This window comes from Colletotrichum chrysophilum (genome assembly GCF_026319265.1).
Source record: "Colletotrichum chrysophilum strain AFK26 chromosome Unknown scaffold_55, whole genome shotgun sequence".
NCBI classification, from domain to species: Eukaryota; Fungi; Ascomycota; class Sordariomycetes; order Glomerellales; family Glomerellaceae; genus Colletotrichum; species Colletotrichum chrysophilum.
This window is the reverse complement of record NW_026517342.1, coordinates 137,734-153,505: the sequence shown is the minus strand read 5'-3', so window position 1 is coordinate 153,505 and position 15,772 is coordinate 137,734. Positions and strand designations below refer to the sequence as shown.

General features: G+C 52.6%; 5 protein-coding genes across 5 annotated transcripts; 3 read left to right on the top strand and 2 right to left on the bottom strand.

Moving 5' to 3' along the window:
• Positions 1-1,441: 1,441 nt before the first annotated feature.
• Positions 1,442-2,040, bottom strand: COL26b_007049 (uncharacterized protein; the record flags this gene model as incomplete). The annotated part of the gene is given in 3 exon segments (XM_053179857.1): positions 1,442-1,507; positions 1,595-1,873; positions 1,891-2,040. The coding sequence occupies 3 exon segments, from the start codon at positions 2,038-2,040 to the stop codon at positions 1,442-1,444; spliced, it is 495 nt and encodes a 164-aa protein (XP_053036205.1).
• An 882-nt stretch (positions 2,041-2,922) lies between these two features.
• COL26b_007048 (uncharacterized protein) lies at positions 2,923-3,329 on the top strand (the record flags this gene model as incomplete). Its single annotated transcript, XM_053179856.1, has 2 exons — positions 2,923-3,055; positions 3,190-3,329. 2 exons carry the CDS (start codon positions 2,923-2,925, stop codon positions 3,327-3,329), a joined length of 273 nt encoding a protein of 90 aa, XP_053036204.1.
• Positions 3,330-3,741: 412 nt separating this feature from the next.
• COL26b_007047 (uncharacterized protein) lies at positions 3,742-6,191 on the top strand (the record flags this gene model as incomplete). Its single annotated transcript, XM_053179855.1, has 4 exons — positions 3,742-3,879; positions 3,945-4,137; positions 4,881-5,225; positions 5,287-6,191. 4 exons carry the CDS (start codon positions 3,742-3,744, stop codon positions 6,189-6,191), a joined length of 1,581 nt encoding a protein of 526 aa, XP_053036203.1.
• A 6,436-nt stretch (positions 6,192-12,627) lies between these two features.
• COL26b_007046 (uncharacterized protein) lies at positions 12,628-14,013 on the top strand (the record flags this gene model as incomplete). The annotated part of the gene is made up of 1 exon (XM_053179854.1): positions 12,628-14,013. The coding sequence occupies one exon, from the start codon at positions 12,628-12,630 to the stop codon at positions 14,011-14,013; it is 1,386 nt and encodes a 461-aa protein (XP_053036202.1).
• A 222-nt stretch (positions 14,014-14,235) lies between these two features.
• On the bottom strand, positions 14,236-15,225 carry COL26b_007045 (uncharacterized protein; the record flags this gene model as incomplete). Its single annotated transcript, XM_053179853.1, has 3 exons — positions 14,236-14,473; positions 14,525-14,946; positions 15,004-15,225. 3 exons carry the CDS (start codon positions 15,223-15,225, stop codon positions 14,236-14,238), a joined length of 882 nt encoding a protein of 293 aa, XP_053036201.1.
• Between the last annotated feature and the right edge of the window lie 547 nt (positions 15,226-15,772).

The window sequence follows — 15,772 nt, the reverse complement described above, 5'->3', positions numbered from 1 at the left end:
GTAAGTTGCTGGGGGACTTTCAGAGTGCGAGCACCCCGCTTGATGATGTTCTTCCGTGGTTCGCTCTTGGCAATCTCTCAATGTAGTGCACTCCGAGAGTTGAAATGTTTCTGATTTGTGGGACAGGGGCACATGCAGATGTTGCCCGGCAGCGTAAGCATTGTCAGCACTAGGCCCGACGCGGGACTTGGGTGACATGAAGCATGACGGCTGGAGATCGTTGGGAGGCACAGATGGAGGGACAGGTTTCTCCAATTCCCTGCAAATCTAACAGTTGTGGATCAATTGTGGTCCAATGTCGTGCTTGATAGATGAGTCGAACAAGGGCGTACGGAACGGCTAGGAGGCGTCGATAACCGAGACCAAGGCCTGGACAGGCCACTCCGTTGGAGTCATACAGCAGAAGGCTGATATTGAGAGGCAACTCGGGCCGTGGTGTAGTCTTGGATCTTGGACGTGTTCGGTCCGTAAAAGCCAGGGAAGCACTCCGAGAAGAGGAAATGAGGTAATGCAGGGAGACTTATTGAAAGATGCTTCCAAGACTGAATGCAAGGCGGCAACGGGACAAGCTAAGCTCTGCAACGGAGGTTGGAAACCCCCTCATTAGTGCGTGCCGCTGTTGACGGCAGGTATCCGGGGTATTGCTTCGAATTCTGTGAATGTCACAATTATCTGCATGAGATCGAGTCCTGGGTCTGTCGAAGGATTTCCCGCTAGAGACTTCCAAGTTGCCCGGATGCCATAGCTACACCCCCCAGTGATCTTCGCAGGGATGATAACGGAACTGCACCTTGAACGGCAGCTCGTGCTCCCGCGCCGCTCCAACAGCCCATTAGGGCTACTGCAGGTCGTCTTACGCTGTACGGAAGCAATACCAGCAAAAAGCCAGCACACCGTAGACACTCGTAACTGAGCCAACCAAAAGGGCTCCTTCGGACAGCGGATCCCACGGCTGTCGAACCCGAGGTCAAAGCGTTGCTCGAGCAGACGGATGATAGCCGGCGCGGTTCAAATTGGAGGCACACGATGCAACCGGCCTGATTAGGATGCAAATTCCCTGTACATGGCTTGGCGCAGGTGTGATCCAGATATCAAGAGCATATGATGTGAGGGGGGTGCATCACAGCAGCCGTGACAACTTGCTGGGAACTGGGATGCGGCGGTTGAAGTCGATGACCAGGCAGGCTGACGTTGATTGATGTGACATCGCGAGACGCTTATTGTGGAGCGTACAAGCCGCCAGCCTTGATGCAATGTGAAGGGGTCTCTTAGCTACCTGGGGCGCCTTTGGGGACCGAGGGAAAGAAGTTGGGCTGTTGGAGACGCTCCCGGTTCCTCTTGGCAATCTCCATCTGGCGCTTTTTTTCGAGCCTCATTCCATAGAAGTTCCTGACGGCAGATGGTTAGCGTTGCATCAGCATATGCAAGACCAAGAGATCATCTACTTGTGGAGCGCGAATACTCGGGGCTCTTCTTCCGTGGATGGAGTTTCCGTGCCGGCACCGTCCTGGACAAATGTTAGCCGAAGCTCGGGGAAACATGTACGATGCCCCGGAGTCTAGTCCGATATCCATGGCAAGGCTGGGACTTTTACCTTTTCGGCAGCCTTGCTGTCGTCATCCTTCTTCTCATCGTCAGCCTTCTTTTCGTCCTTGTCTTTCTCTTTCTCCTTCTCCTTGTCTTTCTCCTTGTCCGTGTTCTTGTCCTTCTCGTCCTTCTCCTTCTTCTTCTGCTTCTCTTCGTATTCCTTCTTGACCCGCTCAATTTCGTCTTCAATCTCCTTCTTCTTCTTTGCTTCGACCGCCTCTTTGTCAATGATCGGGGAGCAGAAATTCTTGTCCTTCAAATGGCTCGGGCAGACGTAGAAGAAGTCCTGAGACATAGTCAGACGTCGTCAACGTTGGGCATCACAGTAAGCGTATCGTCTACCTTCTTCTCGTCGGCAACAAGAACGCTACTCGTAGCTCGATAGCATACGTCACATCCCTTGGCGGCATTCTCAGCTACCTTTCGGTGGGTGTAGATGTTAGCGAACGACATGATGACGGCAAACAGCTTCGGGCGCTGCGAGTGCGGCTGGGTAATCGGTCGTGGGAGGCGTGGATGAGCGGCGAGAGATATCGCACTGTGTCCAGGCAGGCGCCTGAGTGTGGTCAACCGAAGAATGGCTGACGCGCAATGGTCGCGTCGAGAAGGTAGAGGTGAAGGTGGAGGCGTGATGTCGGAGGTGACGATGGCAGGAGGTGAGGTTCTTGTGCTGGTGGGGGCAAGGAAGGAGCCGGCGGTGTTGGCGCTGGAAATGGAAAAGGTAACCGCGGGGTGGCTGCTGCTGTCAAATCACCACCAGCTGTTGGGGCCTCGGCTGGCGCATCCTCCACTGTGACGTCGGGCTTTCAGGGGAAAACTGAACCCTTCGGGTGGTCAAAGCTCCCCTTAGCTCGCGATAAAGTCAAAGATAAGACAAGGCTGAGCTTCTGCGTCTCCGACAACAGCTCCGATATTTAAGAATTTGCGGGTACAGATGACTCAAGAACCTTGCTACGCTCTCCCCCTCCCCCTCTGTGGACAATTGAAAGGCTGCATTTGATCTAAAAGTCAATTGAGTCACTGACTTTGAAGTTCATTCTCTCAACTCGAATACCAGTTGGACCCCCACGACCGAATAGCCTCCACACAACCGTCACGATGGCTTCAGTCTCAAAACCGGCCGAGAACAAGCTGTGGGGAGGTCGCTTTACTGCTTCGTTATCGCTGTTGCTCCTCCACTGGCTGCGAGCGAGGGCATTCACACCTCATCGTATTGACAACTCGATATCGACATGAAACTGACGACACTCAGGCGGCCTCGGACCCCTTCATGGAGCAGTATAACGAAAGTATTCACTTCGACAAGCACTTTCACAGCAGGGGATCTACGGCAGCATGGCCTTCGCCCGCGCAAATTTCAACAACGGCATTCTTACTCAACACGAATTCGAGGAGAACGAGAGGGGCCTGCTGGAAGTTGAGAAGGAATGGGAGGCTGGCAACTTCAAGATCGCCCAGGGTGATGAGGGTATGCATGCTGCCGCTACTACAAGAAAGTCAATCAAGATACTGATGCCGGAAAGACATTCACACTGCCAACGAGCGCAGGCTTGACAAGGACATTGCCGGAAAGCTCGCACCGGCCGAAGCCGTGACGAGCAGGTCGTCTGCGCCTGTGGCTCCGCGACGAGCTCCGCAAGCGCGAGGGGCACCTCATCAGCTTCTTGAGGGTCACCGCCCACCGAGCAGAGAAGGGGATTGATTCCATCATGCCCGGTTACACCCACCTGCAGCGCCCCTAGCCTGTCCGCTAGAGCCACTGGATGCTTTCCTACACTGTGCCTTTTGCCGACGACCTCGAGCGCCTCCGCGAGATCGTGAAGCGTGTGAGGAGGAATCCATTGGTTGCGGTGCACTGGCTGGCATCCCCTTCAACATCGACCGTGAGGCTATCTCCACGGAATTCGGCTTTGAGCGCCTGCTGTGGAACTCCATGGCCGGTGTTGCCTCATTATTTACTCCTCTGGCGAGTTTGGCTTCGTTCACCTCACCGACGCCTATTCAACCGGGAATTCCCTCATGCTCCAGAAGAACCCGGACAGTTTAGAACGCGGCAAGAGTGGCTGTGTCTTTGGCCTGATGGCCGGCCTCATGATGACCCAGAAGGGTCTTCTCAGCACCTACAACAAGGACCTCCAGGAGTCCTGAGAGCCCATGCTCGGTCACATCAAGACCGTCAGCGACAGCTCCCTGATCGCCGAGGGCGTCCTCGCCACCCTCGTCACCCAGCCGGAGAAGATGAAGGCGGCCCTCGACCCCTTCATGCTCGCCACTGATCTGGGCGACCACCTTGTCCGTAAGGGCGTCCCTTCCGCGAGACCCACCACATTTCCGGCCGCTGCGTCGCCCTGTCGGAGAAGACGGGCATCCCGATGAACGAGCTCTTCTACGAGCAGATCAAGAGCTTCGACGCCCGTGTCAAGGAGGACACTGCAGAGACCTTCAACTACGAGCAGAGCGTCGAGATGATGGCGTCCAAGGGCGGAGCCAGCAGGCCCAGTGTCCTCGAGCAGATTGCTGTCCTGCGTGCCTCTCTGCATCAGAAAAGCAGTTTGTTTTTCACCATCGAAAATGATTTAGGGCGTCCTAGGTTCAATGGCAGCGAGTACTAGGTTAGGTCCTGGGTTGAACGAGTGGGAATTGGCTACGACAAAGAGAAACGGGAATCAAGAACTAACTTTATTAAACCTGGGATGAAAAGTTGGGAAGGATGTACGTGTGTCGATAGAAGAAGTTCCAAAATATTTCCCCAGTGTCGATGAACAATGCCTATTGTCCCATTGGATGTTTGACGAAACGATTCAGTACCAAATGAGCCAGCGGCTTGGAGAGAAAAAAGGGGGCGCCAGCTGAGCCAAGCTGGAGAGGCACTTTAACCGAGTTAAATCCGCCAGCGGCAGGCAGTTTGCAGCACAGCTCAGTGTAAGGTGGTGCGCCGCCCATGCAGCAGCTCCAACACGTCACAACCCAAAAATTCAGATCGACGTCGCGTCAAAAAAAACACCATCAAATTCGCCGGGCAAAAACATCACCGATTTTCCTACTATCGTCCACGCACCCGAAATTCCATCCAAATCGTCAGATCAATTTCCGACACGCACCTTGGACGGCAAAAATCTCGATCTCGAAATTTCCATAACATGTCCGGCCTTGACAGCCAACGGCTGGGAGCCGTCTTCCACTCCCGGCCAGATATTCTGAAAGGGATTGCAAAGGCAGCTGGTACGTTTGACAGTTCCAATTGCCCATATTCTGGTTTTCGAGGCACTCAAACTGATCGTCGCTACTACCAGATACCCCCGACCGCGTAGCCCTCTTCAACAACATCGCCAGCTTCGTACACGAGCAAATTCACGGACCAGAGCCTGCCTCGAAGCGCAGGCGGGTAGACGAGGGCCCGGCAAATGGCTTCAAGTCCACAAATGCGAACGGAAAAGCCGCAGCAAGCGCGCCCAAGGCTGCTTCCAGTCCAGGGAACGCCGCAGACGAAGATGTTCTCCTCGAGATCAAGGAGATCTCCGTCTCAGTACCCCAGCGCAAGAAATACGGGCTCTGCTTCACCGCAAATTACCTCTACGCGCGCGCTCCAGGCACCACTGCGCCCGTGGAGGGCATCATCTACGCCTGGGAGGACATCGGTACGTCCCTCTTCTACCTGTAGAGATAGGCACCACAAGCCAAAGCTAACAAACTGGACAGAGTACGCCTTCTACCTCCCCGTCCCCGAAAAGACCCAGGTACAACACAACTACGTCCTCTTCCCGAGGGGGACCTGCCTGCCAACGAAAACAGCTCCCGAGAAGGAGGCCCTCGTCTTCACCGTCCCCTCGACGCCCCCGAAGCAAGGCACCATCGCAGGACCTAAAGCCAACGCCGCCGCCGCCGTCTCGGACACCTACCGCACCCTCTTCGACTGGGCCCTGACCACACATCTCAGCTCCGCAGGCAACAAAGCCGAGATCGTCGCCGCGGACCCGTCGAAGTTCCACAGCCTCGTCCGCCAGCCGCACCGCCCCAATGAGAAGGCCGTGCACGTCAAGGCCTTCCGCGGGTCCAAGGACGGATACCTCTTCTTCCTGCCCAACGGCATCTTGTACGGGTTCAAGAAGCCGCTGGTCTTCTTGCCCACGGACCGCATCGTTGCGGTGAGCTACACCAACGTGCTGCAGCGGACGTTCAACATGGTCGTTGAGGTGTTCGGCGAAGGCGACACGACGGAGGAGATTGAGTTTGGGATGCTGGACCAGGAGGACTACGCGGGCATCGACGAGTCCTACGTGAAGCGTCACGGGCTGCAGGATCGCAGTATGGCGGAGCAGAGGAAAGCCAAGATGGAGCTCACGGAGAATCTGAAGGCGAAGAAGGGCGAGGAGGCAGAGGCGAATGGGGAGGCTGGGACGGGCCTGTCCGAGCTGGCGAAGGCGCACCTGGAGGCAGAACAGAATCTTCAAGATGACGAGGACGAGGATGAAGAGGATTACGACCCTGGCAGCGAGGGGGAGAGCGAAGGGTCTGGGTCCGATAGTGACGATGACGACGACGACGATGATGATGAGGGCGATGACGACGATGAGGAGATGGATGATGGTGAGGGCGAGGAGTAAGTGGCTTGGTGCTTGCGATGGATTTGGTTGCGGTAGACTGCCGCGAGATTTGCGAAGTGTACGATATCACGCCGTCGAACAGTGACGGACACCGACGTCTCTGCAACCTGGCATGTAGAGAGAAAGGCGCATCGGCGTAGCCCGGGATGAATACAGACGTTGCTCACGGAGCAACATTACGCATCTAAGACGCACTTCCGTTATGAACGGTTCCCGCCATTGCTGCCGCCGCCATTTGTGTGAAGAACTCGATGCTCTGGCTACTCTTGGTCTACTCATGACGACAGCACTCTGTGAGAAATTAATCAGCATGAGCACCCTCTATGGCCATGTAAGCGTCTATCTCAGGGCGGTGAGAGATGAGTGTTGCGCTCTCCCTCCCCTTCTGCCCCGTTTTCTTTTTCTCGGGGAAGTGGTGGGGGTGGGGATGCCAAATCTCGTTCCATAGAGCCATCTGCGACTCCCAGGACACCGATTTTTCATCGCGCAATATCCGAGACTCGGTAGAGTATGTCATTACTGGCTCTTAGCATGTCTTCAAGGTACTGTCGGACGTGATGGGACCTTGTCAGTGTCATTTTCGGTCGTGTAGAAAACATACAAAGCAGTATTCATCATCTATTGATAATGGGTCAGGTTGTTGTCTGTTACACTCGGCGTCATCTGAATAACCGGCCCGAGACCAGGGTCTTTTCGGCTTGTAGGGGAGGCATTCGGAGTCCGGACGGCCGTTGATGGAGTTTCCCCATGACTAACAAAAATGTGGCCAAATAGAATTGCTCTACTTGGTATTCCCCAAGGACGTTCAGTTATGCTAAGACCTCCCCCAGCCGGGCGAGTTGAGTAGACGTGCTGCTCCCTGTCTCTCAAAATTATCTGGGGTTCTGATAAGTGGCGCAAATACGAGCAGAACATCTGCTGCCACCCGGAAGTCTGCTAGAAAGAGTCTTGTGTCCGTTGACAGCTTGGGATTGAAGGACCTTAAATACTTACTGTGCCTACCATTAGCGATATGAATACCTTGAAATTTCTATACAACCCAAATAGTGTAATATGTAGACAGTCTTGATGAAACTTGAACAAGAAGTCAGTTCCGGGACTAAGTGCTCAGCAACCATCACGATTCATAATATGTTGGCTTAGGCGGTCTGATTTCTCCTAACTCCTCTCCAGCGCTGGAGGCCTTCAAATCGATAGCCATCTCCGGAGTCTCATTAGGATGTTCCAAGTGTCTGTCGTGCAACTACTTCTTTCCGCTGCCGATGAGTGCGCGCCCTCGTGCTGCCCTCCCTTGAAAACCATCTTGAGTCAGTCCGACAGTGCAGCAAAATCGCTGAAAGCCATCATCACCACATGGCAATTCGCTTACTGAAGCTAGGGTTCATTGGCCCACACCACGAGGGCGGCTCACCTGAGCGCCAAGTAGCTGCATATTGCAAAATTGGGGATGTTAGCCACACATCGCGATTGCTTAAGCCTTATTTCAATGTCATCCGCAAAGTCTAGCCCTATTTGACTCAGACGTCCGAGGATTCGACTGCATGTGGCACATCACACCCTCTGTCCGGGCTGAACATTGGCGCGACATCACGTCGGCCACCGGAGACTACAGACAGCCCGGCAGAATGAGGCACGCCGGCGTTTTCCCCCCGTCGAGCAGAAAAGATCCCCTTGACAATCAACAAGCGACTTGGCCGAGTTCAATGGGAAGATTCGCGGGACTATCGGGGACTCAAGCGCTGCCTCATCTCAGCCTAGCTGAATTCCTCTCGTTCAGATCGTAGAATATAAGAGACTCCAGTTGCGCACTGCTCAATGGGAATCTCTTAACATTGCAACAGGCAGCTCGTCAATTCAATCCGCAACAAACACCATACACTATGAGATTCCTGGCATGTCTTTGGCCGTACGCACTCTTCGGTGCTTTGGTCCAATCGCTCCGATGTGCAGAACCACTCGTGCGCAAAGAATGGTAAATCGGCCAGAACCTAGGTATGAGTGCTTCTTTACTGACGATCTCTACCAATAGGCGTTCATTATCGATTGAGGAACGTTCAAACTACATCTCAGCCGTAAAGTGTTTGCAAGCCAAGGAACCGACTTCGTCCAGAGACACCCTCCCGGGCGCAACCAACCGATTTGAGGACTTTGTGGGAGACCACATACTTCAAACTGTGAAGCAGCACTTCACCGTAAGTACCCGAGGCATGTAATGGCGAGCGCTAACCAAATTCAGGGCACATTTCTTGCTTGGCATCGACTGTTTCTGTCTGAGTACGAACAAGCCATACGAGAATGTGGTTTCGAAGGCGCCCAGCCATACTGGGACTGGTCTCTCGACGCCGAAGATCTTGGGGCCTCGGAAGTATTCGATCCAGAGTCCGGTTTTGGAGGAAATGGCGAGTGGGTTCCAGGTACCTTCGAAGACCCCGAAGAAGGGATTCCCGTCACTGCAGAAGGTGTGCCTGTTTCGTTTGATGGCCGAACAGGCGGTGGCTGCATCCCAAACGGGCCTTTCGCCAACATGACGATTCACATGGGCCCGGGAGCCAGCACGACGTACTACGAGTGGTGTGTCAGGCGGGACTTCATGCCGCAGTTCTTCAATGAATCGGCGCATTCGACCGTGATTTCGCGGCTGATGCTCTTACCTGACTTCGGACAGCTGACCCGTCAAGCCGAGCTCAGCGTCCATGGTGCAGGACATCCGGGCGTCGGTGGTTTGTACGGAACATTGACTGACACCTACTCCAGTCGTAAGTCTAACATCTTGTTGCTGATCAATGTGCGAAGCGCTGCTGACGAGCAATCAAGCCGGGGATCCTCTGTTCTATCTTCATCATACCAACCTGGACCGACTTTGGTGGTCATGGCAGACAAGGGATCTATCCACACGACTGAGCGATATCTCTGGTCCTGTTGTCGCTAATGACTGGACAAATGAGGTGGACCGCAACGTCACGTTGGACGATACGGTCTATGTCGGCACTTCCAACATAACCACACGCACAGTCAAGCAACTCATGGATGTTCGCGAGGAGTTGTTGTGTTATACTTATGAAGATCTATACTGAACACGAGGTCTTGACTCAAACAAGTATCATTTTGGAGATTCTGCCAACGGGCTCCGAAATACCTCCAGTTTCATAGCATTAATCACCAAAGCTTAGCCAAAATCATAGTTTGGTTTCGTGATGACGTACCTAGTTGAAGATTAACGCCATGTGAAATATAGCAGCTCGCGGGATCAAATTGATGCATGGCGGGGATTTAATTTTGCTGACTGCTGCCATCCTAAGCAAAGTAAACTTCCATCAAGCCTGTGAACAAGAGTTTATTTGCCAACAATATTTTTTGTGGACACTGAATCTACAGTGACAACTATAATCGTAAGACTGAAAGCCATTAAAGTGCAATTCTGACCGATGAGAACTATCAGGTCTCGGAGTCTTTCTTGAAAAGATTGTATGATGGTATCAGACACCCAGGAGTTCTGTATCATCAGGCCACGACACCACCGGGAAGACTCAGATGGCTATTTACCGATGCTCGTCTGGCAAATACTTGACCATATAGTAGGAGATCGAGTCCATATACCTAGCACTCAAATGATTGATGAATTCGACATATATTATTTTGCCAAAAATAAAAGGGTGGTAAGAGTATATGTACGTTGATTCAAATCACAATCACTTTGATTGAGTTTGTAGAAGCTTTGACGTTGTCTGTCTCGTGAAACAGTCAACACTAGATAGATCTCCGCAAGCAGCCGGATACATGGCATACCATGGTACCTGGTCTAGCGTTATCAATTCTCAGATCATTTTGTAGTCAGATATAGCTCAAGAAGCCTACATACGCAATGCCATCAATGAAATGCTTCCACAAGCTTCCACAATTCCAAGTGAGAACTCGTCATGAATCATCGACAGCGGTTTGCTTTGAACAAACATTCCATCCCCGTCTGGAGTCCCTCGTCTGGAATCTTGCATAGTAACCTCGAAGCCTCTTAAGTTGATGTGCTTCTGTACCGCATCCCAGGGCCGTTCTATACAGGACGAAAGACGAACACTGGAACTACGGTGGTGTGTAGGATCAAGCTTCTGAGGCCCACTCAACACGTCTTGCCGTCTTTAAAGTTTGATTTGCAAAAGTCGCTGCAGCTTTGATTGTCTTCAACTTGCGAGAAGCCGAGGCACGATGATCCTTGAAATGTGCAAGTACACCTCTGTAACAAGGTTTCGTTAGAAAAGCGTCATAGAAAAGAAAGGAAAAGAGTGAATGCCGATTCTTTCCTGGTATGTTTTTTGACTGAACGACAGCAAGCCGCAAAAAAGGCGTGACGGGACGTGCAAAGTTCAAAGTGGGTTGACTCGACTTACGTGTAGCGCAAAAGCATTTCCAAGAAATACAGAAAAGGATACGGCAATGATAGAGAGCCTCATTGTGCTGATGATACTAAGATAGCGAGATTTGAGATAGTTTACCTTGTCAGAGTCCGGAGATGCGCCAGTGGAGGGAAAAAGATTGCTTCGAGTTGGATTTGGGGTGGCTTTTATGTGTTGTGGAAAAACAGGACTGGCATGAGACTTCGCAATGATCATTCCGCAATGTGGCATCCAGAGACCCATTTGCCGAACTCTTCTCGCAAAAGTCACCGGACCGGCGATATTAACAAGTGCGTTAAGTTGACAGGTTCTGCCTGCAGACTCGCTGGCATTTTAAAGCTCTAATTGGGTTGCAAAGTCAACTTTCCAGGCTTATGCGAAACCTGGCCTAGTCTAGACAAGACGCAGAGGAGGTTAGCAAAAAAGGCCTTGGAACCATCGACGCAGAAAAGCTGGCTTGAATTATTCTTCGAATCCTTGACCAGGGTGGTAGTGATCTCTTCGATGTTGGGGAGAACAACGCTCTTAGGAAATTCACGCAGCTCAGCAATCGGATTTGCAAACCCATGGGGGTATTTTACATGGGCTTCGCCTGAATCACACAAAACTTCTCAAAACTGCCAAGCCAGCTTCACCCTGATTTGCTCATTTCGGTGATTTCCATGCCATGGCCGTTAAATACGAGTTCGGTTCATAGAGTGGGAGACGTGTTGCGTGTCGCTATGGGGTGATGACAAGGATTAGGGGATTTCGGAGTCAACAAGCTGCCCGTTCTCGGAAAACGATTACCCAAAAGAAAGCAAACTTCGCCGAGCCAAAAAAAAACAAAAAAAAAACACTGCAATTCTGACTCGGAAGTGATATTTGTGTCCGGCCTGGTTCTTTATAAAGCCTCCATGATATCTCAGATGTAACCAGTCCTAACAATATCTCGTATCGTTCTCTGTTTACTCTAGCGCTGAACGATTTAAGCCGACAGGCTTCGTTCGTGACTGAGCTCAGCTCGTTAAGAAAGGGCTTAGATGCTTCTGTTTTAACTAAGCAAAGCTCTCACGACTACTTGCAATGTGTCCCCACGAATGCTGCATAGTTTCGTCGGGCAACGAAGGACAGACCGTGCGATAAGACATTCCGCCAGCTTTTCCGAGCCTGATGTGCCTCTCTCGCCGTTGCTTTACTGCTTAAGGGTGTATTCGGTGCCAACAAGGCTGATGCCACTTGCTGACGATCAAAGTACTGGCAACCGATCTGACCTGACGAACGGTAAGCATGAACGGTATACTTCCCCGGGCAGCCAACAAGCCTTCTTTCGGAGACCCAGGCCACATACGGAGACCCACCTGCGGCCGATCTTGGGCCGGGAGTGGAGGCTGTGGACGGACACAGCTCCGGTTCGCCGCAGTTACGTTGCCCATGGCGGTGACAGCTGTATAGTTGCGGGCTGCCATTAGGTTTGTGTCGTTTCAATCAATCTCCCGAGGGAATAGATCGTACAGGCAGTAATTCTTTTTTTTGTGCGACCGTCCCTGATATCCGATAGATCCTATATGTATGAATATTAATACATTTCCTCCCACATAATCGAAGTTTACGTCCAGTGTACCAGGAAGCTATTGTAGCATCCGTTCTCCTTTTCAATCGCACTGCACACGTACAAGAGCACAATGACATCCAACACCCGCTTGACGCACGTAGCCAGACGATTATTTCTCATCGCACCTTGGCGTCTCGCAGTCACTGAGACCACGGACCGCCCAAGCCGATAGCAACACGCTAGTCTCAACGCGAGCCAGACACTGTCGCTTTGGCCCATCTAAGATTGCGAGGCGTTGGTGATTGGCCCCGACCGAGACGTGGCTCGCTTCCCTCCAAATTTCCCGTCAGCACTAGACTCGTTCCCGTTGACAGGTCCAAGCAAAAGGGCATCCCGCGAACTCCTTTTATTCAACACGGGAACGCCCGACCTGAACTCTATCAGACATTTCCCGTCGTCTGCACTCCGCCCTACTACCTTACAAGACCAGACATAAGACCGCGACCTCAACATCATGGACGGCCCATCGACGGACGGTGCCACGACGCATGACTGCATTGTCATTGGTGCGGGATACTCTGGCCTCGCAGCCGCACGGCTCCTGAAGGACTCGGGGAAGAAGGTCCTTGTCCTCGAAGCGCGCGACCGCGTCGGCGGACGCGCAAAGACGGTGCACCTCGAGAATGGCGACTACTGGGACGTCGGGGCGACGTTTCTCGGGCACAAGCAGGACTTGATGTACGAGCTTGCCAAGGAATTCGACGTGCCCGTTTTCAAACACCCGACCGAGGGCAAGATCGTGCTGGCGTACCGGGGGAAGGCACGCAGCTACAGCGGCTTGATTCCTCCCATGCGGCCATGGGAGGTTCTCGATATTGGAATGTTTGTCCGGAAATTTGAAAAGCTCTGCGACACCGTCAACATGGAGGAGCCGTGGAAGACGCCGAACGCGGAGGCTCTGGACCGGATGACTGTGCATGAGTGGATGAAGAAGAAGGCCTGGACGCAGGCGACGATTGACATGGGCAACATGGCGTTCGAATCAACCATTGCGGCAAACACATCCTGCATCTCCATGCTTCATGCCATGTTCTTCTTCAAGGGGCTTGTAAACTTTACCTCGGCGTGTGGTGTAGAAGGGGGAGCACAGGAGCATTTCGTTAAGGGCGGTGGTCAGCTGATTGCGGAGAAGCTAAGGGGGTATCTTGGTGATGATCTGGTCCGACTGCAGGAGCCGGTTCGGTCCGTTTCTTACACGGAGAGCGGTGCGACAGTGCGGACATCGAAAGGGGAGTATCAGACCAGGAGGATCATCTCGGCGATTCCGCCCCCACATATCCTGAAGATTGACTTTGAACCGAGACTGCCGGTCGAAAAGGTTACATTGCTTCAGCATACGCCAATGGGGGCCTACATGAAGGTCTTTGCGACTTACAAAACGGCCTTCTGGAGAGACAAGGGGTTGACAGGAGAGAGCACGAATCCGACAGGGTTTCTGAGTGTTACATACGATGCGACGCCGGAGTCAGGATACCCTCCCAAGCTCACCGGATTCATCGTCGGCAGCAAGGCGAGGGAGTTTATCAGCTTCAGCAAAGAGCAAAGACGACAAGTGGCCCTGGCGGGGTTTGCTTCTGCGTTTGGACAGGAGGCCTTAGATCCTGAGGATTTCTTTTTTCACACAATGATGGAGGATGAGTGGGCTACAGGATGTCCGATGGCGACTCCTGCCCCGGGAATGTGGACATTGCTAGGCGAATGGGTTCGGAAACCTGTTGGTGCTATTCACTGGGCCGGCACGGAGACATCGACAAAGCACTATGGCTACATGGAGGGAGCGGTTTTCGCGGGGCAGAGAGCTGCGAAGGAGGTGCTGGAAGAGTTGAAGTGGAAGATTTGAGACTTGTTATGTGGAGGAAAGGGACACAGGAGTCATGTCGAACTAGTCATACTTTCCTATATCAGCGTACATCACATTTAGATACCTTAATTATTGACCGTCGATATTCTATTTCCGGGGGTGGTTTCTGCCATGCTTTGTTCTATGGGGGTCTATATCTCTCAAAGTCCGGCTGAAGAAAAGTCTAGGTCCTTAAAAACATTGCTGCAACGCGTCGTCAAATTAAGGAGAAAGAGACACGCAGCCGTCAGCGCTGTCCTCCTCGAAGATGCCTCCGAAGATGATACCCTCGTTGATGCCAGACTCGTGGAAACCAGTCTTGGTAGTGTCGCCAGTGCCGTTGATCGACTTCTTCAGGACGCCAAAGTGGAACTGTCCCTGGCCAGAAATGTCGTTCTCAACCGGCTTGCCCTGAGCAACAAGGGGGGCGCTGCCCTGAGAGTAGTAGATCTGGGTCATGCTTCGAGACATTGTTAGCAGTGGCTATTAGAGTGAGATTCTCTCTGCTTACTTCTTGGTGAAGTCCAGTGTCAGCGCAAAGTTGTGGAAGACCCCGTCCGTGAACTTGGTCCTGAAGAGCTCGGGCTGGAAGGGCTTGGTGTTCGAGTTGCCGAAGAGAACCAAGACATCAGGGTCCGCGGGGTGGATGCCGATGAGGTCTCCGTACTTGAGCGCGTACTGGTTCGAGCTGAAGATGGAGCTTTCAAGGAAGACCATTTGGTACTCGTGCGTGAGGTTGAGGGGCTTCTTCGGGTCCTTCATCATACTCCAATGAACTGTCTTGATTCCGGCGGTGGACGGGTCCGTGCCGTTGTTGCTCATGGGCAGCATCTCCGCACGGCGGAAGCCTGTTTGCACGTTGGTCTCGGTCGGAGCAAAGATGGAGCGGTCATCGATGTTGACTTCGAAGGGCTTGCTGAAGTTCGCATCGAACTGTACAGGGCATTAGCAACGGGGGTCGTCTATCGTCAAGCTTAAGCAGCGACCCACGAGAGAGTTGAGGCCAGTCGGGATGGTCACGACATCGCTGGCCTTGAGGCCCTTGCCGAAGACAAAGCCGTTGTTGAAGGGACTGGCTGACGTATCGAAGTCGGTAGGAGTGAAGTTGGTCGGCACTCGGCCCTCGAATTGGATGGGACACTGCTTGGCAGCGTTAGCGGCACCAGCCGCAGATAGAAGGAGGGACAAGGTGGAAACGAAAGAGGGCGACATTTTGAGAATAGTCTTTCTGATATGTTACACCGAATTGAATGGGAAAAGAGCGAATATATCGGACGATCTGAACGAATGAAGACGGAAGAGACCTGCTAGGCAATTGTTCACGAGGGACCAAGAATCGTCCGAACCAACAACTTGCAGATCATTCTTGGTTTTATAAAGGCATCGACGCGATATCCCATCGGCTTAGTTTAAATTGTAGATTTATCGCTCCTGGTTTCTCATTCGTTCGGGCCATCTGCACCCTGCTGACAGTTTGCGACGAAGCTTCCGGGATGCTGCTATCACGATTCATTCGAGATGATGGACGGTATTGAAAGGGTATCGCAGCGGCCCGTTCGGTATCGCAAACTGGCCGTTCAAATGTGTACTGTCCAATCATTTGGGGGCACAGTCCCATATTCTCCCTCAGTTCGAGTCCGTCGGTGACCGGTGGGATGGGTTTCTAATTTGTCTGAGACTGGAATAGAGTTTAGCTACAGTCCCGGAGCGGATTCCTCTGTAGGCTCGCAGCACACGATTCATGTCAGGGGCGTAGAAG